Source organism: Pagrus major, chromosome 4, assembly GCF_040436345.1.
Source record: "Pagrus major chromosome 4, Pma_NU_1.0".
Classification (NCBI taxonomy): Eukaryota; Metazoa; Chordata; class Actinopteri; order Spariformes; family Sparidae; genus Pagrus; species Pagrus major.
Genome location: NC_133218.1, coordinates 22,663,163 through 22,686,871, shown reverse-complemented (window position 1 = coordinate 22,686,871; position 23,709 = coordinate 22,663,163). Strand labels below are relative to the sequence as shown.

General features: G+C 40.9%; 2 protein-coding genes across 4 annotated transcripts in view; one reads left to right on the top strand and one right to left on the bottom strand.

Annotated features, from left to right (window-relative positions):
- The window catches only part of pde3b (phosphodiesterase 3B), a 49,092-nt gene extending 32,481 nt beyond the window's left edge, over window positions 1-16,611 (top strand). The window contains exons 2-16 of one of the 3 annotated variants that reach the window (XM_073464022.1): window positions 780-830; window positions 1,501-1,749; window positions 2,219-2,370; window positions 3,627-3,727; window positions 3,819-4,050; window positions 4,145-4,233; window positions 5,422-5,585; window positions 5,967-6,101; window positions 6,339-6,450; window positions 6,631-6,744; window positions 7,981-8,180; window positions 11,023-11,226; window positions 11,410-11,571; window positions 13,291-13,549; window positions 13,639-16,611. In XM_073464022.1, the coding sequence (XP_073320123.1) occupies window positions 780-830; window positions 1,501-1,749; window positions 2,219-2,370; window positions 3,627-3,727; window positions 3,819-4,050; window positions 4,145-4,233; window positions 5,422-5,585; window positions 5,967-6,101; window positions 6,339-6,450; window positions 6,631-6,744; window positions 7,981-8,180; window positions 11,023-11,226; window positions 11,410-11,571; window positions 13,291-13,549; window positions 13,639-13,853 (2,439 nt within the window). In that variant the 3' untranslated portion in view covers window positions 13,854-16,611. Of the gene's footprint in view, window positions 1-779; window positions 831-1,500; window positions 1,750-2,218; window positions 2,371-3,626; window positions 3,728-3,818; window positions 4,051-4,144; window positions 4,234-5,418; window positions 5,586-5,966; window positions 6,102-6,338; window positions 6,451-6,630; window positions 6,745-7,980; window positions 8,181-11,022; window positions 11,227-11,409; window positions 11,572-13,290; window positions 13,550-13,638 lie in introns of all 3 variants that reach the window. The other 2 variants (XM_073464023.1, XM_073464021.1) reach the window with 2 other exon arrangements.
- cyp2r1 (cytochrome P450, family 2, subfamily R, polypeptide 1) lies at window positions 16,610-22,128 on the bottom strand. The gene is made up of 5 exons (XM_073464024.1): window positions 21,813-22,128; window positions 21,075-21,216; window positions 20,356-20,988; window positions 19,898-20,227; window positions 16,610-18,888 (listed from the first exon to the last, which is right to left on the bottom strand). The coding sequence occupies exons 1-5, from the start codon at window positions 22,047-22,049 to the stop codon at window positions 18,671-18,673; spliced, it is 1,560 nt and encodes a 519-aa protein (XP_073320125.1). The 5' UTR covers window positions 22,050-22,128; the 3' UTR covers window positions 16,610-18,670.
- Between the last annotated feature and the right edge of the window lie 1,581 nt (window positions 22,129-23,709).

Below are 23,709 nucleotides of genomic sequence, written 5' to 3'. Positions count from 1 at the left end.
TTGTATTTCATTTTTACCTGAGCTGGAGGATTAGGTCATTTCAGGTCCAACAACTTAGTGTTACACAACCTGCACCAACTTTGACTACACACTGCCGTAATGTGTGAGAGCTCCTGTTTGGTTACTAAAAGATAGCGTGGAAATGCTGCCGGTTGACGTAGTTTGAGGCAGATAAGATCTCATAGCTCCATTGTAGACGTACCGTGGTGGTTTTTGGGGTTTTGCATTTTTTCTTCTTTTGCTTTCAGTGAAAGGCCTCAGTCTGCAGCGTGCATTCGCATACCTGTAGTTAGAAAGTGCATCATGTGGTGCAGGAAATCCTTCATGTAAACTGTTACTACACTGTGTGTTTGGATAACAGGCAGAATAGACTAGCGGTTAGCAGCTAGTTGCTGACCTGCAAGTGCCCTCGCTGGAAAGTCATAAGGCAGCTTGCTTGAAGTGGAGCATAGGTCAGTGCCTTATGGTTTTGGAAATTTGGAAAACGCTTACTGTTATATTGTTTTTTAAGGTTAGGAGTATGTTTGAATTTGCATGTACTAAACAAAACATCTTTTCAGTCAACATAACCTGGTGTTTCTTCTACACAATCACTCATGTAAATAAAAAATCCTTTAATTATTAGAAATGTAACAACCCTGTCATCATTTACCTTTGAAAATTAGTCAGTATTGTGCTCTTTCATGTGAAATATGTTTCATATACTCTGTTATGCACAACCGCATATTCAGTGATGCCATTTGACTGACAGTCGATGTGTCTTTTTGTCTGTTTTTCAGATGATCTTGTGGGACTGGGATCTGAAACACTGGTACAAGCCACAGTATCAGGTCAGCACTGTGTTTTTTTGTACTTCTTTCATGTTGAGCATGCTTCATAGTCTGTAGTCCACCAATAATAGCTGTCTATAAGTCACCTTTGGGACATTCAGTCCCTTTTCCTCATTTTTTTCAGTCAGGCAGAATACACATTGTGTAAAACTTGGCATACTGTGACCTTGCAACCGTCGTCATGCCACATTTTATCTTACTCAGACATTCTTTGTCTTGTTTGAACTATGTGTGTAATCTGTCAAAGAATTTAACTGACACAGACCCAAAAAAATCAGTATTTGTTCCTGTTAGACAGGGTCAAGCCTGCCAGAACATTTTTCCCATTTTTCATGAAACCTGCCCTAGAAACCTCAAGGATTACACCTATTTTGTGTAAGACTGCTCTCATAATTTATGGGATTTCACATTAGATATCAGCACAGAACTTGACTTCTCATATGAGCTCTAGATAGTTACCCCTTCTGTTGTGTAAGAGGCTAGAGGAAGAGAAGAGGAATGAGTGAAGATGTGTAGAGACCTGTCAGGGATCTTCATCAGTAACTGAAACTTTCCTTCAAACATTTTTATAACAAAAACCCAGCACACAGTCCTCTTCACTATAGCAAAGTATTGGTACACAGACAGTTTGCTACCCTGTTCTCTAATCTGTCTGATGTACGTATGACAGGGTGCAGTGAGTGGCAATGGCGTGGATCTTTCGGTCATCAACGAGGCCAGGAACCTGGTGTCGGACCTGCTGATGGACTCGTCTCTGGCACCACAAACCATCGCATCTCTGCGCAGCGTTTCCAGCCTCATGGGGACATTTTCAGGCTCGTGCCGCCCCAGGGTCAACCCCTTCACCCCCTTCCCAGGTTTCTACCCCTGCGACGAGGTAGAGGACTCTGTAGAGAGGAGTGACAGGAAAACCATTAAGGTGGGTACAAGCATTATGATACATTAAAAAAGATGAGTAATCCAGTTAGAAAGTCCCAGGACTGAAGGAGCTCACTTAGATACTCAAAGGGTAACTTCAGTATTTTTCAGGCTGGCCCTTATCTTCCCATGTTTTTGTGACTGAATGACTAATTGGACAACATTTTTTTAAATTGGTCCAGTATGAACAATTAATCTACAAATCTGGATCAAGCAAATTTCAATATGTTTAATTTGATATTGGATTCGGGTCGATTTAGTTAAAGGGAACTGTTGGGCCTTGGCAGAGGTATGCGTTTTACTTAGTGCCAGTCTAGCTCTCTGCAGTGCTGTTGTCAGTCTCAACATGGCCGAAATGAACAAATACTCACCACTTTTCAGTGCGATAATGTTGTCCCTGTAACACGACCAGCATCTTCAGCTTGTGTATAAAACATACATCTAGAGTGGAGACTTCCTTTCTCCATCAGGGTCTGAGCAGCAGAAACAGCCTCCCCACCCCTCAGCCCAGGCGGAGCTCCACCTCCTCCTCGTGCTCCATACTCCCTCCTCTCGATTCCGCCTCTTCACGCTGGGAACGCAACAACGGCAAGAGACCCCACCCTGACCTCAACTTGACCAGGTAGCAACACAAACACAACTGCACACTTTACTTTTGGGTTAGACTGATGGCTGTTCTTGCACGTACTCCAGCTGTGGTTTTCCGCAGGAGGATCAGCAGCACCTGTGTTTTTTGTCAGCCTGAAAAAAGTTAGAATGGGCCTCAGTGAGTCGTAAAAACCAAGAGATCATCTTTATTATAAGAATAGTAATAAAAATAGTGCACTTAACCAAGAAACCAGGCCAACTATGTATTAATCATGTTTATTGAGAACATGACATGTTTGTTGTCATTATTTGACAGTTAAATCACCAAACTAAAGTATATCACAGCTACAGTATATTATTATATACTGAGTCTAAAGATTTACTACTCATCAAGTTGCCTCATGTTCCCTATTATTACGTGTTACTTCAATAACCAGCGTGGAGCATTAGTTGTACTACAAACTTTTAATATATGTCCGATTTGATACACTAAAATTATTATGAAAAGTAAAGTTATTTGACTGTTTTGTAAACATGACACTCTGTTATCTTCAGTACTTTTCACCGTCCATACTGTGAGGAGGTCACTTTCTTAATTTGAACTGTGATCAAAACAGCTGCAGGTTTGCTCTGCTGCCTTTGTTGTGGTTTTGTAGCCGTTTGTGTGAGACTTAAAAGCACAGAGTTTGCTAGCTAACCCACAAATCCTGCTTCGTAGGACAGACTGGACCCTGATATTAACCGTTAACAAACAAATAAAATGTAAGTATCAGGGTTCTTACTGGTAATGGAAATCCTTGAAAAGACAACATCTGTTGTTTTAGCAATTGTTTTATTTTGCCATATGTTGCCTCAGCCAGGTTGATGCAAGTATACTGAAAAGGAGGTGACGCATCTTTAATGCCATCATGACACATAATTTGGGATGTTTATTGCACAATAACATCTGATTTAATCTGATTAAGTGAATCTGAAGTGATGAGTGTATATGTCCTGCATCTTAATTAGCCACAACTTTAAGGTTCTGGAATCACCTGAAAATGCACAATTTACTCTAACACCACTGAGGTGTAGTGTCTATATGTCTCCACAGGATGGCAGTAGATGAATAGCTGATGTGGTTGATGAGTTTCTTTGAGTTGACGCTTACTATGTTTTTTTGTTCTGCCTTTACTGAGGATAGTGTCACCTGACAGTGATACAGCTTCACAGTATTCCTTGTATCTGTCTATCTAACTTAGAAGTTATTTTTTTAGAGCCAGTGTTGAATATGTGTGTTTTGTACTCCAGCCCAGGTCTGTCTAACGGGCCCAATGCAAACCTGCTCACCATTCCCAAGCAGAGGTCGTCCTCTGTTACCCTCACCTACCATGCAGGGCCCAGGAGAGCAGGTAAAACTTCACCATAAACCCTCCCGAAGACATTTTAATTAATTGCTCATGTTTTGACCGAATCACATGCCTTTCCCTTCATCCTCTTTAGGCACGTCTCCGAGCCTGAGCCCAGTCACCTCACCAACCCACTGTTCCCCAATAGTCGGTACAGGTTCCTCATCCTCCCTCGTCACTCGACCGCCTGTGGAGTTTCCGGACACGGCTGACTTCCTAACAAAGCCAAGCGTCAATCTAAACCTGCACAAGCCGCTGGGCTACACCCTCAGCTCACCTGATTTCCAGCAGGCCTTTCGTAGCTCCACCTTCTCTCTGTGCACCAGGTGAGGCCTGCAGTGCTGACGTTGTATCTTACTGTGTCTTTTATAACAATAGATTAAATACTACAACTGTCATTGTTGTGTCTGTCTGTTCTAGCTGTGGTCGTCAGATGCAAAAGGGAGTTTCCAGTGAAACAGGGGAATCTCATCAACTGTTCAGCAGTGAATCTCAACGCAGGCGCTCAGGTACATACAGTTACTATTAATTAATTTAATGCACATTATACAGAGTAATAGAAGAGAGGTGGCAGACAATCGGGACCGGAGTTAGTATTGTATAGTGTTAGGTATTGATATTGTTAGGGACATACTTCATAAAGCATTTTGGGGGGTTAATGCTGCCCTCTGCTGGACGCCAACAATAATGCTATTGATGCACAAACAGACAGAGGAAGACCTTTCACATTTTATATATTTTCGGTTTTATCCCAAAAAGGTGTTGATATTGATACATTTAATATATGTAAATGTAAAAATGTCAAATTTTGTTTAATTGCTAGACTTACACACTGAAGCTTTGATTTTTCTGTATTTGTCTACAATCACTATCAGCCATGTTGGCCTGTTAGCGTGTGTCTTCTGGTAGCCAGTTTAAGTTTTAATTTTTCTTTTCTTCTCATCAAATCGTTAAATGGCCCCTCGAGTCCTGTATTACAGCATGTGCATTTGTCATGTTTCTCCACTCATTAATTTAGGTTTTTCCTTAAATTTAAAACCCGTCTGTACCCATTTTAGGCAAGTAAAATAAGTTTTTAAAAAAGATGTAACTGATCTCTGTGGTATACTTGTGATATACTAGTCTAGTAACTTTTTTATGTAAAAATTTTTGCCCGTTTTCCACGGCTTTATTGGACAGGAAAGAGTTGACAGGAAATGGGATGAGAGAGAGAGGGGGATCCACATGCAGCAAAGGGCCACAGGTCGGACCTGAACCCTGGGCTGCTATGGCAAGGACACAGCCTCTGCATGTGGGGAGTACACTCCACCAACTGAGTGGGTTAGATACTAAACTAGGCGCCCCTAGTTTAGTATCTAAAGCTCAATCAAATACTTTTAGGGTAAATCAATTAATGTAATTCAGTTTAAAATTCACATGAAAGTAGTGTGAAGAGGTGAACGTAGAAGTGTTGGCCATCTGTATCTTTAGTAACATATTTTTACTCAGAAAGGGGCAGGTAATACAAGTTTTTCCTCTTCTTGCCACTGTTCTGTTGGTAAAAGTGTATTATGAGTTTTGTACGATTGTTTTAGAAATCATACACCAAAATGTGCAAAATAAACCAAATATGAATGAATGAATGACATGTAGGTGTGTGTGCGTATGTCCATACACTCATGGGCTTGCCACTCACTGAGCTTTTGTGTATGCAGCAGGTGAAGGGCTGGAGTACACAGGAGAGCCTCTGATCAGGGAGGAGAGTGTGGAGGCAGACGTGTCTGAGGACAGGAGGCCGGATGCTGCAGGGAACCAGGGGCAGACAGAGGAAGAGGAGAAGGAGAAGAGCCCGGGCACAGACCAGCAGACTCAGGAATCAGTGGTGTGTCAGACATCTTCTATGAACTGTTTGATGGAACAATTACTGTATTCCATTTGTCATGTTTTTGTATCTTTACCTCCTGTAAGCGACTGAATCAGTCCCACCTGCCATAATTGCATTTCAGACATTTAGCTCTTACTTTTTTTAGGCTTGCTTGTTATGATTAAACATAAAGGGAATCAGTGTTTGCTCATGAACACTTGAAAGTTGAAACCTCAATCATTTTACAAATATCCTTTGATAAGTGTAGTCTATGTGTCAGACTATTTCAGGTTTGTATAATGCAGGTTTTTGCATAATATTCAGAACATCATGTATCAGTGGAAATGATACGTGTGATGATCTCTACAACTATTCTGTGCATTTTCTTATCGTGTCCAGGGTGAGCAGGAGTTCAGACTAGATCCCATGCTGGAGGACCAGGAGGCCGTCATGGAGAGGATGAACACCTGGAACTTCCAGATCTTTGACCTGGTGGACAAAACAGGAGGGAAGACTGGGAGGATCCTCAGCTATGTTAGTACAAACAGCCACCAAACAAGCACCTCATGTGGCTATAGTCGTAGATGTTTCAATTGGTCTGTCTTTCCACTCCTGAAAAATCGTTCAAAGGGTGACTCCACCAATTATACACCTTAAAGTGTGTTTACAGGTCTTGGGGAGTACTACTGCATATGTGAAAAAAGTAGTATAAAGTATAAATACCTGGTGTTGTGATTGGTGCTTCACTCAAGCTGGCTTGTGTTTCCGCAGGTGACGTACACCCTTTTCCAGGATACATGTCTGTTCGAAATTTTCAAGATCCCTGTGAGGGAGTTCATGACGTACTTCTGTGCTCTGGAAAGTGGCTACAGGGACATACCTTGTGAGTGATGGAGAAAATTAGTTTTCTCAGGATCTTAATGCATACTATTGGATGAATTAAGTAGCCATTTTTATGACCAAGCTAAGATTCAGCCTTAGTCAGCCATGTTTGATCTGGTGTATGAAATTATTGCTGGTGTTCGTAGTGAATATAGTCTCTTTTAAACTGTTATGGTTACAGATCATAACCGGGTCCATGCTACTGATGTGCTCCATGCTGTCTGGTACCTGACCACTCGACCAATCCCTGGGTTCCAGCAGATTCACAGCGAGCATGTGACAGGAAGTGACACAGGTAAACACAAGTGACACATCATAAACTCATTCACAGATTGTTGTTACATTTTGTGGAAAAACAGGTTATGATCTGGTTAATCGTTTGGGGCTGAATACATTATTGCATCTTATAATCTTTGACGTGTAGTGCCGATGTTAGCCGGTGGAACAGATTACTCCTATTGGTTTGTTCATTGTTGTTCCGAGTGGCCTCCTCAGAGAGTAAAAACGTCAAAATGTGCCTGTCATGGAAAACAATCATTAATTCGTTAGACATTTTGGTCTACCAAATGAAAAGTCAGATTATTTGATAGCTTCAGGCAGGTTGATAAATAATTGCAAAGTTAAACTTAAGAAAAAAACAAATCCCCCTAAACATTATTAGTCTTTAGGTGTCACCTGAACAGCGTATATATAGGTGTGCTACTTTTTTGAGGTGCGCCATATTCACCAATTGCACCATAAAAAATGTTTTGACTTGGTCAACTCGAGGAGAAAGTTGTCCTTTTGAGTATTAACATCTGAATAATTGGAATATCTGAAAAAAAATCTGGCTTCTTACTTGTTTGAGGTTGAAAGAGATTGAGAGAAGTAATTGAGAGAAGAAGTAGAGAAGTCTTCACACACCTTCTAAGAAAAATCTGAGTAATATTTCTCACTTTGGGAATTCAGCACCAAATAAAGAGATATTGCGTATTTTAAAGTGTGCAGAATCATCCTTGCCTAAAACTGTAGTGGTGTACACACTTCTTACCAGGTGATTCGAAGAAATCTTGGACCTATCATTATTTAGCCAGCCTTTGATGTCAGAAATACAGTAATTCTGACTGATTCTGACTTCTTTTATGGCTTTTACTCTACAGAACACAGATGGTTTAAAATGCAGAGATTCCCAGACTCCTCTCTGCTGATGATATTTAGGTCCATTAGAAATGACCTGAGGATTATCCACCGATATCTCCCACTCTGCTTAAACAGCTGTCATTTGATGAGAAAATGGCAGTGATGTGAGAAATCGCGTGAAATAATGAAAAAATGGGAATAGAACAGGTGTGCAGGTATATATGGTGATATTTAACAGTTTCTATCTTTCCCATCATGCTTTGCATTCAATACAAAGTTTTCTTAAATCATAGGGGAAAGTCAGGGTTATTTGTAGAAAAAATACAATTCCAACCTGATTTTACAATAACAGCATTGGTCTACACATTGATGACATTTATTGACATCCATTTTGTATGTTGTCATGTTCCAGATTCAGACAGTGGGATCTCTCCGGGCAGGATATCCTACGCCTCCTCCAAAAGCTCCTCGATTTCAGATGACAGCTACGGCTGCCTGGCCTGGAACATCCCCGCCCTGGAGCTCATGGCCCTTTATGTAGCAGCTGCAATGCACGACTATGACCACCCCGGTCGCACAAATGCCTTTCTAGTAGCCACTAATGCACATCAGGTAACCTGCAGCATTTATTGGTATTTTGAAAGTGTTGTAGATCGAGTCGACAAACTTACTTTTGCTCACTGGGACGCATAAACATACTCGTGTTTACAGAAACAGAGGATCAGATGTTCAAAATACGGGTTGAGGCAAAATGACATTTCACCACAACTGTTCAAAACTGTGTGGGAAGATACAAGTATAAACACTCCATAAGTAACTATAGCCGTGGGATTAACCTCCCCCCAGACACTTTCTCAGTGGCCCCTAACCCAGTCTGCATATATACCCAATAAGTTGATGACACCAGGAACATTGGTCCTGGACTTTGTGTACACCTGAACAATCCTGGACTTTCTAAATCCTCTTGAAATTGTAAGCACTATTCTCTTACACTTGTGCATTATATTAATATGCACATGCCTTAATATTGCAGTTGCCCAAGCTTTCGATAGAGCAAGAAAAGAATAAACACTACCCTCCATGGATAATAATGAAGCAATCTACAGTTTTGTACTGTGCATGTGCTGCAGTATCAGCGTTCAGGCCTTTGTCTGCCCTCTTGGAAGTTATCCACTCCACAGTAAGGGTCAGTGTTTGCAGCCTGCCTCCTAACAGGAATATTTGTTCTTTCAAGACCAACAGACCCAAGTGCAAATATCACGATTGACGTCTTGCCCCCGAGACAAGCTCTCTGTACAAACAATCACATGGCTGTTTCTCTGCAGCAGTGACAAGAGTCTGTCTGAGTGGCCCCTGGTGGATGCTGCATGTCTGTTTTTTCTCTGGTTCCAACCGACCAGAGGAAAACTGCGACTCAGCACAAATAGTCACAAGTGATCAAGCCCACACATGTGCCACATGGGGAGCCAAAACCATATCCTGCGCTTCTTTCTTTGAATTATTACATATTAATTCCTAATTTTGATTCTGGCTGCCTAAAAACAAAACTGAGAGAAGTTCACTGGAAATGGGGTTTTGTCCTCATGCATTAGTATCCTAAAGGAACCTTATGTCTCCAGTTAATCTTTAACTTCTTAGTCAACATTTTCCTTACATGACTTTTACTTACACGCTTCCATGTTTCACAAGGCTAAGCCAGTGGTTGTTAATCAAAGTTTGCTGATGCTATCTTGCCAATCTTTATTTCACTATAAACTCAACTTGAATCTTGTTGTATTAGAGGTTTCTCTAGTTATTATTAATAACTGATTAAAAAAAAAAATGGGGGGTGGGTGGTGTTTTAATAAGGGTACAGGTCACCATATACTTAAAGCGGAAACACACAACTTTTCAAATCCCCCCTCCAAGCATTTCCCAGTGGTATCACTGTTGTCGCTGCTGTAGAAAAGACAGCGTTAGCAATAGGGCTACTGCTAACGGCAACAACAGCTAACAACTGTGAGACTCCCAATTTGATTTAGAAACCCTGATCTTTAGGAGTAAAACATCAGGTTGTAATAATAAGTAGGCAGTAGAAGGAATGTTGGTTTTGAACCTTCTCCAGTCCTGGTGGTAAGGAGATACACTTATCAACAAAGGTGTTCTCCATCTTGTGAATGCCCGTCAGTTCACTTTAGTTTTAGCTCAGTTTCTGTCACTCTGCCTCTTTGCTGTCTTTGCCTCCATCAAGAAAGTTTTTTTTTTTGCCATGTAGAGTTTCCTCAGTTATTGCAGTTGTTCCACCGTTACCTGGGGATAGTGAGTGGGGAAAAGGAGCCTCTACCTGCTTTGGTTGTGCAATGGAAGACGCACTTCTTCTGTGCCGTAATTCCACCTTTGTTTCTCCGTAAAAAAGAGTCCCGTGGCAGATGGAATAGCATAGTGAAAGCGAGGGTTATAGGGAACCAGTCTAAACGTTATAGGGAACCAGTTTAAACACATTTTTCTGAATCAAGTTGGCTGGATTTCACTTGCAACAGTTTATTTACATAACTTTATCAATATTTATTTTTTAAATATTTGCATTTGATGACCAGATTCTTCGAGAGAGGCTGCTCAAATACATGAGTCTGAAATAAAGTTCAATTGAACTGGAATTCAGCTTATTAATTCACATATCAATTAATGTATGAAGTACCTCTTAATAAACAGTCCTTAAGTGATGATCTATTAAGTGCAAATTAATCACATTAAGTGAATGGTCAGCAAAAGAAATTCATGATACATCCTGCATTAAATCATCACGAGTCATGCATTATGTTGTAATTACTTAAACACATGATTTTTACCATTATTATAAAGTGCAACAAAGTAATCTCTACAAACTGTGTCTCAAATGGAGAGCATATAAACTCATTAATTTAACTCTATGATTAGATTACCTCCTCAACACATGGCCAGTTAATCCCATTGTGGTCTCTCACTGTGGTCAGTCATCCAAACGAGGGGGTGAAAAGGTCAACCGTGTGCCCCAGTTTAAATATTGTATTTTTACAACATGTCCAGTGATAACACTTCCTCTGTCTGGGTCCCAGGAAAGTGGGTTAAAAGAAAGGAAAGAGAACCATGAACCTATTGATTGCTAATGATGTTGACAACCTTCGTGTCTGTTAAAAGGCTCTTTAAAGCTTTTCGAGGTATCTAATGTCCTCGTAACTGCTATTAACCCGCTTCTCCCTTCAGCTAGACTTGGGCTTGAGCCTGTTACATTTCTACTTTCATAACCAAATGCCCTCATGTCCTTTTTATCTTTTATGCTATTTTTAAACCCATTACAAATTGTGTAACACATATCCAGACACATTATGTAAGCAAATTTATTACTGACATTTTTCAGGAAATTGTAGGAGTTTTCTTAGTGTGCCATCTTTCTCCTCTCTCACCACTTGGCTTTTCCCCCTCCTGTGCACTGTAGGCTGTGCTGTACAATGACAGGTCGGTGCTGGAGAACCACCATGCTGCGGCTGCCTGGAGCCTCTACCTGTCTCGGCCAGAGTTTAACTTCCTGGTCAACCTGGATCACGTGGAGTTCAAGCGTTTTCGCTTCCTTGTCATAGAGGCTATACTGGCCACAGACCTCAAGAAGCACTTTGACTTCCTGGCTGAGTTCAATTCTAAGGTCTGAGATGAAGAAATCTTAATTGATTGAATAAATCATTAACTGTTTATTGAAATATTGATTGAAACATGAGGAGGCTGGAACGCTAAAATTGAGTTAAGCAGTCCTCAGCATAACGGACACAGAATAAGTCAGTTGACCAGTTTTAATAAGTTCCATCCATCTTTGTTTGGTTGTTCACAGGTGAATGATGTGAACAGTCCAGGAATTGATTGGACCAATGAGAACGACAGACTGCTGGTGTGCCAAGTGTGTATAAAGTTGGCAGATATCAATGGGCCGGCCAAAGTCCGTGACCTGCACCTCAAGTGGACAGAAGGCATCGTCAATGAGTTTTATGAGCAGGTACAGACTGCAGGCTGATGTTGCCGAGTGTATTTAATGAACACAGACCATTTTATTCTGTCTTTATATAGCTTTCTTTTTTAAAGCTGACCATGACCTTAAAGCAGCATTATGTAACTTTTATCTTAAAATAACAGCTTCAGAATCATGTTGATGGTACAGTGTCTTGTGATAGGGTGAATGGTGTCTCTGTCACTTGTTTCTGCACTATGTAACTTCAGTGAGAGGGTAGGATCACAGCGTTACATGTTTACTTCAACATCCAAGTTTTCATCACATAACATTATTATGATGTAATGAGTTTTGTTTGTAGTTAGCACCTACGTGACGTCTGACAAATTGTTACAGACCTGGGATTTGTTTTTACGACAGTGGTGTTGCCCCCGCACAAAATACCAATTTCTACACTCTCACTTTTTTTAAATGAAATGATGTCACTTGTTTTTATACCCCAGACTACTGTATTTCAGGGACCAAAACCAAAATCAATTGTATTGTTAAGATGCAAAATGATACGAGGACCCCCATTTCCCTCAAATTGACCGACTTCCTGCTTCACTCTTAAGTGTCACTGTCTGCTGTGCTCAGGTTATGAGAAACAACTAATAATTAAGGATCCTACAAATACAAATATTACCTCACATAAAATAAAACGGCATAAAGAGCGATTATTGTTAATCAAAAGGTGCACTGTGTAGTTTTGGGGAAGAAGTTTTAATCAGAGGAGAAAGATCTTCAATGACTGTTTTTATGCCTAAACAAACTAAACAAACAAACTCTGTAAAGGACAACATCATTTCAAACTGTTTTACTTTGTATATATTTGGCCGACTCTGCCACCTTTCTAGCTTCAAACAGCGTTCTGGGGACCTGATTATCCTCTGAGAACAGCAACAAAAAAAATACATATTTCTGAGTTTGTATTATTACCTCATTAATATTGTAAATATTAAAATTCTGAGTTTGAATTTCTTCTCCAAAACTACATAGTGGCCCTTCATAATAATTATTAATATTTTTTTTTGCTGCAAACATTGGGAGGCCCAAATCGAACGTTACTGTATGTGGTCCAACTTTGGCCCTCAGGCCCCACTTTGGGCATTCCTGCCCTAAAGTAACCCCATTCCAACCACAAACACCAAGTGTCACATTTTTATCTAATTAACCCTTTCAACAACCTCACCCTCATCTAAACATGAAGGTTACAAGTACAAGAAACAAGGTCAAACACCATAAGGGACAAAAAAAAGGGACAAAAACATCTAAGAATCCCTCATTATTACATCTCAGAGATGCAGACTTCAGAAACATATACCAATTAGAATATCACTTAGAAGAAAGTCCTTTTAAAAATCCAAGGAGATCCTTTCAACAGAGTTCAGTCTTTATTTTTCCTGCATGGGAAATTAAAATAAAATTAAAGTTGCTCTTTGAACTTTCCTTCACACATAAATCCACAGTCCAGCAGCATTAACTCAGCAACTTAAACAAATTGTCCACAGGCTTGTATAGGCAAGCAAGAGAGACGGGAAAGATCACATTTTTCACATCACGTTACAATCTGCTCCAGATGGCCAATAAAAAGGTGATTAATGTAAATAGCCACAAATTGTAACATAGAGCCCCTGTAAACGACAATGAGTCAGACAGTGTGATTGTGATATAGTATCAGACTTATCGAGAACATTTTTAACTGTCCTCTTTGTTTTTAATTTGCAGGGAGATGAGGAGGCTAGGTTGGGATTACCCATCAGCCCCTTCATGGATCGCTCCTCCCCGCAGCTGGCAAAGCTACAGGAGTCCTTCATCACTCATATTGTAGGACCACTTTGTAACTCCTACGATGCTGCCGGCCTACTTCCTGGCCACTGGATTAACGAAGAGGGATCAGATGAAGACGACGAGGAGGGGCAGGTGGACACGGACACTGATGAAGAAGAGGATGAGGACGATGAGCTAGAGGATGAGCTGGCACCAAGTGAGACACCAACAGTTTGTTATATGCAACAGATTTACAGTAGGCTAATCTAGATTTTCTGAAACATTTCTTTGTTTGCTGTGTCGCAGAAAGGAGGAAGGGTCGCCGCAGGCTGTTCTGCAGCATCATGCAGCACCTGACGGAGAACCACAAGGTGTGGAAGAAGACCATCGAGGAGGAGGAGAAGAGCAAAGAGCTCGGCAAACAGCAGCAGCCCGACAGCCTGCCGGCCAACCTGCCCACCTCCCCGTCAGATGACATCCAGGTCATCCAGGAGGAGGAGGAGGGAGAGGAGCGTCAGTAGCAGCAGGACGAAGGAAAGAACAGAGATGTGTTAAAAAAGAAGAGGAGAGGCAGTACAAGGACACGAGTCCCTCGACCACCTGCCTTTCACAAACATAAACACAAACGCAGACAGTTGACAAATGCACATAAAACACATTTTGCTCCCTCTCTCTCTCTGTCTCACACACACACACACACACACACACACACACACACACACACAAACACACACATAATAAAAGATTCACTGTGCAGACACTCAGATGCTTAAGCAGTCACATTGTTTTTGGAGAAACAAAAAAGGCCTTACTACTGTGAGCGGATCCTTGCTGCAACGGTGGGAGCCCAACTCCTATGCACTTTTCCCCCCATGGAGAGTCGAGTGCACCGAGAATAAAAAAAGAAAGCACCAGAACTGAGGAGGAAGGTGCAGAAGACGGGGGTCCAGCATTAACTTGCCCTCCATGGTGACCTGGCTGTGATGCTGCCTTGAATGCAAAGCGCTTACAACCTCCCTTAGGTACAAAACAATTCCTCCTATTTAAGAATGAAAGGTAGAGGAAAAATAATGAAGCAAGCGACATCATGAAGTGATTGATACCCTTTACCAAAGTGAACAGTTCAAACATGGAAAGACAAGAGACTGAGACTGTTTCAGCCTCAATGTCAGGTATATTTTTGGATTATATATATACATATATATATATCAAATGTGCCTGTCTGAACCTTTACTGAGTCCACATCGGCCCAGAGCCTAGGCTTGTGTAGTTCTCTCTCCTAGCTGGCGACACGAAACACTGTATCAGACTCAGTCACAGAGACATTATTGAAATGTTGACTGATTAATAGCATTATATCTGCATCATTTTTGATGCTTTTACTCATGTGTACCACCCGTCTTTTATTTTTATTTTTTTGGATTCTTTGACTCTCCTAGCTTCATTTTGTTTGAGTGTGTGAATATTTTTGGCGGGAATGTGATAGAGAGAATGAGTAGGGAGAAAGAGAGCACATTTTTAATTATTTTAGTATGTAATTTGTGTGTGTATGTTTGTGCGTCCTTTCAGTTCTAATCAGTGAAATGCCCTCTGGTGTTTAACACGTCGCATTCAGATCAGGAGTGCTGTTCCAATGAATGGATTCTTCATTTTCCTCCTTTTTTTTGAAGTATTTTTTTAAAGGTTACTCAGGATTCACGCAAAAGTTGAATAATTATTTTGCAAGGATTTATGTCATTGATATGAAATACACTTTAAAGACTAAGAAAATTAAAATCTAGGTGAATGAAGTAGTTGGGAATCTCTTAATGAACAACTTGACTACAAACAAATTGAAGCAATTGAAATCCTCTGTGACGGAGGAGCATACAGTATAAGTGCTGTCTCTCGGCCATTCGTACACTGTTTCCTCAACCTTTCTACAACCTCACTGGAGAAAAGCTTATCTGGATTGTCAGCAGACTGCAGCAACACAACACATTATACAGTTTTGCAGTTCTATAACACAATATTGGGGTAATGTTTTTTTCTTTGAATTCAAAGTTTTCTGTATTGTTTCAAACATCTATTCATCTGTGTCTCAGGCAGGAGGCAAAAGCTCACCCAACTCTCTTTTTCCTAATTTTTTGTTGTTGTTTTTTTTTTTTTGGTTTTTGCCAAACCCATAACTCGGCCAGTGTGTAAAGAAGGGATCCAGGGTTTCATTTCACTTTGGTTTTGTTTATTATATAAATATATTCGTATATATATTACGACATGCCACAAGGCAGGTTAAAAAACTACTAGTTCTCTATTTTTGTCTCTAAGAACTCTTGGCATTCCACTAGAATAAGACTTTTTATGAAAGGGAAGGCAGAATTGTTGCCTATAGCTCCTTTATCACCTTATTAAATCAAACTCTCTGGAGAACATGTTAAGTAAGCAGTGTAAATCGAGATAGTAATATTTAAAGACAAAAACTAGATACAGGTGTGCACATTTTAATACCAAACAAGTGTTTAGCCGCTGTACAAAAGAGTATGTGCATATAAATATATATTTTTTAAATAATAAAATGAATGCATCTGTTTTCTACACGCAGCTGACATATTGTACATTGAGATCCTGTAATTACCATTGTGTTTCCAGAGTTTTTATCTTCTTCTATTTACATGTGTGGAACTGTGGGGTTTGGTGTTTTGATTTTTTTTCACTTGGTTCCAGCCTCTCCCTGTTCTGTATCATAACCACTCTTGTATCCTTCATTATCTCTCTCTCTATCACTGTCGTCTCAGTCGACCCAACTAGTGCCAAACTTTACCTACATACAGTAGTTTGTGGGCTGTGATACGCTGATTGGCAACCTCTCTCTCTGGGCTCCAGTACTGTTCATGCAAGAGAAACACACCTCGAGTCAAATATTCCACCAGGCTCAAAGTGGCAGTGACGGTGGCGAGAGTCAGAGTTGGACTCAGGTCAGAGCCATATACATTCTGACAACTGTGTCGTCAGTTTTTTCACATGGACCCCGTGCTGGATCATAAAGCCTCGGTAGCTCCCGACCCGACATATTCCGGCTCATTAAGTTGTAAAAGTTTGTTGGCTTCTCACTCTGCAGTCTCTCAAACCACAGTGTCCTCTGATGATTGTGCCATAAATACATCTATGAATGGTTGTTACCCTTATGTAGCATCAATATACGTACGTTTGTCTAATGTAACCATTCACCCTTATCTACATTGTGGGGGCAACTGATTTTGTTGTTATTTATAGCTGTCATAAAACACCATCCCTAAAGTATCAGAAGTTCTCATTTATTTTTATTGCTGTGTGTGTGTCTGTGTGAACTCACAATATATATTACACAACACTTTGTTTTGTCCATGTCACCCCATATGAATATCTTTAACAGCCGTAAAGTCCCTTAACAGTACAACCACACAGGTGTTTTCACTTATAATCCTGATCTGATCTCCTCTCAGGACAGTGGGGCGGTGTGTACAAACTTTGATTGACATCTCCTTCACTCTTACTTATGTTGCACTGGTATTATGGGACAGCTTACCTCCTTATTATTTGTACTAGGGCATGATACCCTGCATAACTTCACCGAACTTCAACCTGAGCAGAGGTCTGCTCAGCCGTAGTAACTGAAAACACCTGAGTGGATACACAGAGCCCTTAAAGGTCCAGTATGTAGGATTTAAGAGGATCTATCGGCAGAAATGGAATATAATATTCAGAATTATATCCAGATTGTATATTCCACTAATATTCCTGTTAAATGCAGCTGCACATTCCCAGATTAATGTAATGATGCACTTCCAATTTAAGCACTTTGGAAGAATTGACTTCTTTTTCAAAATGCAGTCATGTTGCTCCCGTGACGAACCCTCGTTGTCACCCTTTTGCATATAAACTCTCTACAGCTTTGCAGGCTGTTAGCTGTCTTGTTTACAATGCACAGAGCTGATAGTCAGCTGTAAACAGGCAAGTGTCATCAACTGCTGCAAAAAACTTGAGGAGCATATTCCGTATGCGCTGTACACGTGTCCAAAGATGCTCCTAAAACAAGAATAATAGTGACATATTCCATATGTTGTGCTATGTTTGGAATAAGGCCTATTAGGAATATCCGAATGGAATATGTTGTTTACATGACCTGTATCAAATTCTGAATATTTTCATATTCCAAATAATGGTGGAAAGTTAGTGTGACTAACGTAGCCACTGTCACCAGACAAAGCTGTTTGCGTTTTAGGTGTCCACCGTGGGGGAGTGTGAGGTGAGGGGTATTCAGTTTGTTGCAATCTGCTTGGGTGACACATAGCTGCCCCTTCATGAGTACAGATGATGATAATTAATTTGTTGGATGTCCTGTAACTCAAAAGTCTTGATTTGGAAATGATTCTGCAAGTATTAAATGAGATTATCTCGGGCCTTAATGTGTGGATAACACATGAGTAATACAATTATATAAGATCTTGGTACATTTCAGAGTTAGGTTTTAGAAATTAAGCAGTGGCTAAAAGACAACAGTGCAAGCTTTCAATAACTTTTATGAATACACAAAAAAAAAAAAACTCATACCACAAGTATTGCAAAAAACGACAAACATAGTTAACCTCAAACATAAATGTAGTACTTCGTCAGTACTGATAAGCACCATTTAGCAGAAACCAGTGTTGCATAGTCAGTTTCTAGAAATCCACCAGGGTTGCAACTGAAGAGTCACATTTCCTAAATAGCTCTATCCCTGGAGAAGAGGTCACAGTCAGTCCACGCGATGGGAATCTTGGCCCGCGTCCAGCTCCAATACGCAGAATTCAGAACTTTCTCAGAAAGTCTGAATTTGCCGCACACGTACGATCCAGTGGTGTCATTTGTCTGGCCTGAAGCTGTCCTGAGAAGGCAGGGCTATGAACCATCATAGGTGTACTTACTATTAATCATTGACACATACCTAACCCATCATGTCCTTCACCAAGGTTCATAGACATTTCAATGTCTGGGCTCAGAGTAACTCTGAGCTACAGAGAACTGAATCAATAGCACACTTTTGTTCCCAGGATGTCCTTTCAGCACAGACTTTCACCTGCCCTGCTGCTGAAAAGGATTGTGCAAACATGCATATTGCTAAGTAAAATAATCTGATAGAAACTGGAATCACATGTCCATATGTAAAGAGCTACATTTGCCACTGAAAGTCCTTTGGAAAAACTGTCATGCACCATAACAGGACAATACAATCCAGTGTGATAAAGTTTTATGCACCTGCATCATGTGGTTGCATTGCTGTGCAAAATAGTAAAACTCTGGCTTGCAAGGTTGAACAAGCTGTCAATAAATGCTTGCTTGACTACTTGTGATAAGGAGTGTCTCCTAAGCTGGGACTTCTCTGTTGCCTGCGGACTGCACAGATGGAGTAAGGTTTGGGCTGTAAGGTCATGCCCAGTTTGGGAGTGACAGTGGGAATGGTTCCTGGAGGGAATTGAAGATGAAACCTCTGTAACAGAGTAGTGAAAAAGAGGAACATCTCCATCCTGGCCAGCTGTTCACCCAGACAGTGACGCCTCCCTGAGAAAAGAAGATTGTTTGATTTAGACTCACTTTATCATACACACACACAGCAGACGCAACATCTGGATAATTTAGTCAAATCTTCATACAAATCTGAATACAAGCAAAGACACTGTCAAAAACTGCTACTGACAGAAAGGGCTCTTCTTCATACTCCATACTACAGGAACTTGTTATGAGATAATACAGTGCCTGAAATTGAAATGTCTGAAATTAGATCTGTGGATACGTCAGGCGCAAGAGATTTTAACGTTTTTTTCTATGACATATAACACGTTGCGTTCACCTGTGAAGATTATCTTGCTGTATGAAACGTGTAAGTATCATAAACTTGTGTTTGCCACAGAGCTTATTTTCTGCAATAATTCAAAATCCAATTGAAAAATCCCATAGGCTTTTTGCAGAGGGACCCAGTGAAAAATGATGGTCCGGCCAAAGAAAACATTCTTACCTATTCAATTATAAGCACATCTGTTTTGAATTGACTGATAGGACCAATGTACTTTGATCAAAATGGAATATATAGAACATTTAAATGTTGTGAAAACTGAAAATTATATTGCTACATTCTCAACAAAGGGGCCTTTTGTAACACATGTATATCTTCTTATAATACAGAGATGGATCTGGAGTGTGATTTCAGTGCTTATATCTGATATATGCAGTTTTCTTTTTTCTTTTTATGGGGAGAAGACGGGTCTTAGAAAAATTAAAGGGCAGAATTGAAGGTATATAAGACCTCATTGCTGTTGATGCGCAGTCGTGTGTTGGCTGAGTTTTATTTTATTTTTTTTGTCCATGCTTGGCAGCATCTGATTCTGGAGTCGACCACGGACATACTGTAAATGCTTAACAGATATAAGAGCCTAGAGTCATCAATGTGACTTTAAATGTGACTTATGGAAACAATTTGTGGGAAAATGACTGGTGACTGTCACTGTGACTACAGCCACAATAATTTGGATCTGGAGTTGTTTGAACTTAAGAGAAACATAAAGAGACTGACCTAATGAGAATGGCAGGAAGGCCTCACGCCTCACAAAGTTGCCGTTGCTGTCCAGGAACCTCTCTGGTAAGAAAACTCCTGGATCGTTCCAGTACTTCTCATCAAAGTGCACTGAGTAGAGGTTTGTGATCACCATGGTGCCTTTGGGAATTGTGTACCCATTGACGTTTGCATCCTGGGAGGTGGCACGGAAAATTCCAAGTGGGACGATGTTGCAGAAGCGAAGGACCTCGTGCAGAACAGCCTCCACATACGGCATCTTCTGTTTGTCCTCCAAAGTGGGCGCTCTCCCGTTGGGCAGCACGCTGTCGATCTCCCTGTGCACCCTCTCTTTGTGAGGAAAAACAGACACCATCAGGCATTTTTTCATTGCATGACCATGACCGATAGATACTTTATTTATCCTGAGGGAAATTTAGAAATGTGCATCACATCAAGCCAAATGTTCTATAACTGACCTTGTATGTTGGGGTAGAGGGCCATGTACAGCATGGTCCAGCGCAGGGTGTTAGTCGTGGTCTCTGTGCCAGCAATAATGAGCTCACCCACTGAATAGATGAGGTTCTCGTAGGAATAAGAGGAGTTGGGGTCTCCTGCATTCTGCTCCAACTCATCCAAATAGGCATCTACATAGTGGCGAGGTACATGTGGCACCCTGCCCTGTGAAAAACCGTTTATAACCTGCAGCAAGAAGTCATACACCTCAGCAGCATTTCGGAACAGCTTCTGGTGTTTTCCAAAGGGCATATACTCAATCCAAGGGAAGGCGTTGTAGAGGAGAGCCCAGCCACTCACCGCCAGCTCCACGTTCTCACTGAATATCTCGATCATGTGCTGGAAGTTGCTGTCGTCGTAAGTGAAACGCTGTCCAAAGATGATCAGGTTGGTGATGTTGGACACAGCATTGGTCACTAGGTGTTTGGGGTTGAAGGGCTTTCCCTTGTGTTCGTCAATGGCATCGACAAAGAACATGCACTCCTCTGAGATCTTCCTCTCAAACTGTCTCTGGCCACTGCCGAAGTATCGGAAAGAGTTGCAGGCCAGTTTGCGGTGTTCAATCCAGCCTCTGCCATATTTACAATTGAGAAGCCCTTTGGATGTAAAACAGAAGACGTTTATCATTTCAACTCACACTGTTGCATGAGAAATAGCATGCACTGCAATCTTATCATCTTACCGCCCATTTTGGTCATTTTCTTGAATAAGGGAAGCGACGGACGATCAGCAAACACCTCGCTCTGATGGTAAAGGCATTCTCTGACGCAGTCATATCCATTTAACACCACAGTCAAGATGCCTCCCAGGTCTATACTGAAAATCTGAAAGGTACACATTCCAAAATAAGCACGGTAATCCTTCTGTGCTCTGCACACATTTTTATGCAACTAAATGCAAATGTCAAGGAGGGTGCTATTTTTAGGCCTGTTGCAGAAGATACAGGATGAGTTAAACTTCCCTGATATCTAACAGACAGCCGGTGAATGACCCTTTCAGAGGTTATCTCTTCATGTACAGAGATATCCAGATTAGTTAACTTTAAATGTACAATGTTTCACCAAAAGGAAGTTTGTGTCCTCAACTGCATCAATTTTACATGTTAAAGTATGTTTACAGGTCTTGAGGAGGACTACTGAATGTATGAAAAAGTAGTATAAAGCCCATTGTGGCTCCAGAGGAAGCTGCATGTAATCTCTGATGAAGTGCCAAATGTTAGGGCGAGACTCGTTTTTTGTTCGTTTCATAGCTCCTTTCTAGTGCGTGCGTGTGATGTCTGTGTGTGTACGTGTGCATGCGTGAGTCACGCAAGTCCTAATCCTCTTGCACAGGGTCATGCACCGCACAGTCTGCAGAGCGCTCACTTAAATATCGTTGCTGTTTGCAAAACGCGCTGTGGGCTGAGAGTCCGAGTCATTACCTGTCCGTGAACCTCGCTCTGCTTCTTGAGGAAGACGTGCGGCTCGGTGGCCAGAGACAGGATGTTCCCTATCACAGGGATGGGAGATGGACCGGGAGGAAAGCCCGGGGGACGTCTCTGTTTGACGAGCTGACGGACCAGCAGGAAGGCGAGGAATGCGACAGCCAAGCAGACCACACAGAGCAGAGCCTGTGCGCGGGACACCGGCACCAGAGAGGGCGATTTAATTGAAACCATCTTTTCCCAAAACAAAAGAGAAATCTCTCTTCCTTCGCTGGACTACTTCTGCTGACTCCGGCTTCTCGGAGTAACTGAACACATATGTATAATCTATTCTATCCCCCCGCCTCTAAGGCTAAGATTGGCCAGAAAAAGTCAAGGTTAACTGTTGGTGAACTTTGCTCTGCTCCTGATCAATAATCCGGATAATTTGGGGCGGTTTTACGTTAAGTTGAGAGTTTTTGGCTACAGAGTGGGCAGCACGCCAGTGAACACACCCTCTGCATTTCATCAAGCCCATTATTAAAGTTGTGAAAAATGCTGAGGAGTCCAAAGTTGCAAAAATGCTTTTAGAAATGCTGTCTGGCTCAACCAAACGTGCAGATCAACGCTTGCACATACAGTGACTCACATCAGCAGTGTGTAGTGTGTAAGTAAAAGTAGCAACGCCACAGTTTAGAAACACTCTGTTAGAAGTGCAAGTAAGAGTAATTATAATGCAGAGTGGCACATTTTAAAAAAAAATGCATATTATTTGATTAAGAGTACTGATAATGTGTTTATTCTAATGTTGAAGCTGGTACAGGTGGTTTAACTACTCTATACACTTAATCTGCTGGGCATGTGTTTATCTTAATCTATAATATATTACATCATCATTATATTTTGTATTATTTAACAAAATCTGCAAAGAAACTAGTAACTAAAGTTGTCAAATAAATGTAGTGGAGTAAAACGGACAACATTTGCCTCTGAACTGTAGTGAGGTCACAGTGTAAAGTAGCAGAAAATGTAAATATGAGAGTAAAGTAAAAGTTGTACTTACAGTAGAGTACTTGAGTAAATGTACTCACTGTGAGTTTAAAATCTATCATACCACAGTGGGGTGGGTTAAACCAATGGGCACATGAGCCATTGTTTCAAGGAAACCAAACCAGACACAACTGCACACACAATTTGGAAACATCTTTCCTGGTAGGATGGTACACAGAATCTGCTGCAGCACTTTGGAGTTCAAAAACAGGTTTTGTGAATTTTAGGTGAATTGTAATTGCTGCTGCTTCTTAGGTCCTATAGAACAGTTTTAATAATTTGCCCTTGAAAATTCCTTGAATCCTCTCATTTCAAGAGTACGGACCCTGTTTATACTAAAACATAACTTTCCATAACTACTGTGTTGGTGACAATTATCTCAGCCCTTATGTCCCCACCACTATTCAACACAAAGTGATGACCTCACTCACATGCAATGAACATTTTTAAATGAATGCTTAATGATGATTAAAAAATATATGTAATTTGTATGACGTAAGCAAGCTTCTTGGTAATTATTTACTGGATGAAATAAAAGGGAAGTGGGCTCTGTGCACAATAGCTCTGAGTAAATCACAGTCAGTCTTTGTTACAGTTAAAATTTTACTAATTTCATATAAATGTGTTCTTATAGCCAAACAGTTGCACTCTGGGTCAGAGTTCAATACGTTCTTTGGGTAGCTGACTAAAAAGCTTATGGATTGGATCTTGGCACAGATTTCTGGCTGTTCATGCTGAATACAGTGTACTGACCATTTAAGCAGCTCAGGATCAGGTATACAGGCCACTTGATCTAAATGTTCCAGTATATTGCATAAACTAAGTTTGAGTTTAGTACTTCCTGGAAGCAGAGCTAGGCATTACG

Bases quoted from the DNA above. Each gene is read 5' to 3' on its own strand.
- cyp2r1 (XM_073464024.1), bottom strand. From the start codon at position 22,049: ATGGTTTCAATTAAATCGCCCTCTCTGGTGCCGGTGTCCCGCGCACAG. The intron at 20,989-21,074 runs GTAAGATGATAA...TTACATCCAAAG, and splicing joins GAAAATGACCAAAATGGGCG to GGCTTCTCAATTGTAAATAT. The intron at 20,228-20,355 runs GTCAGTTATAGA...TTCCTCACAAAG, and splicing joins CCTCTACCCCAACATACAAG to AGAGGGTGCACAGGGAGATC.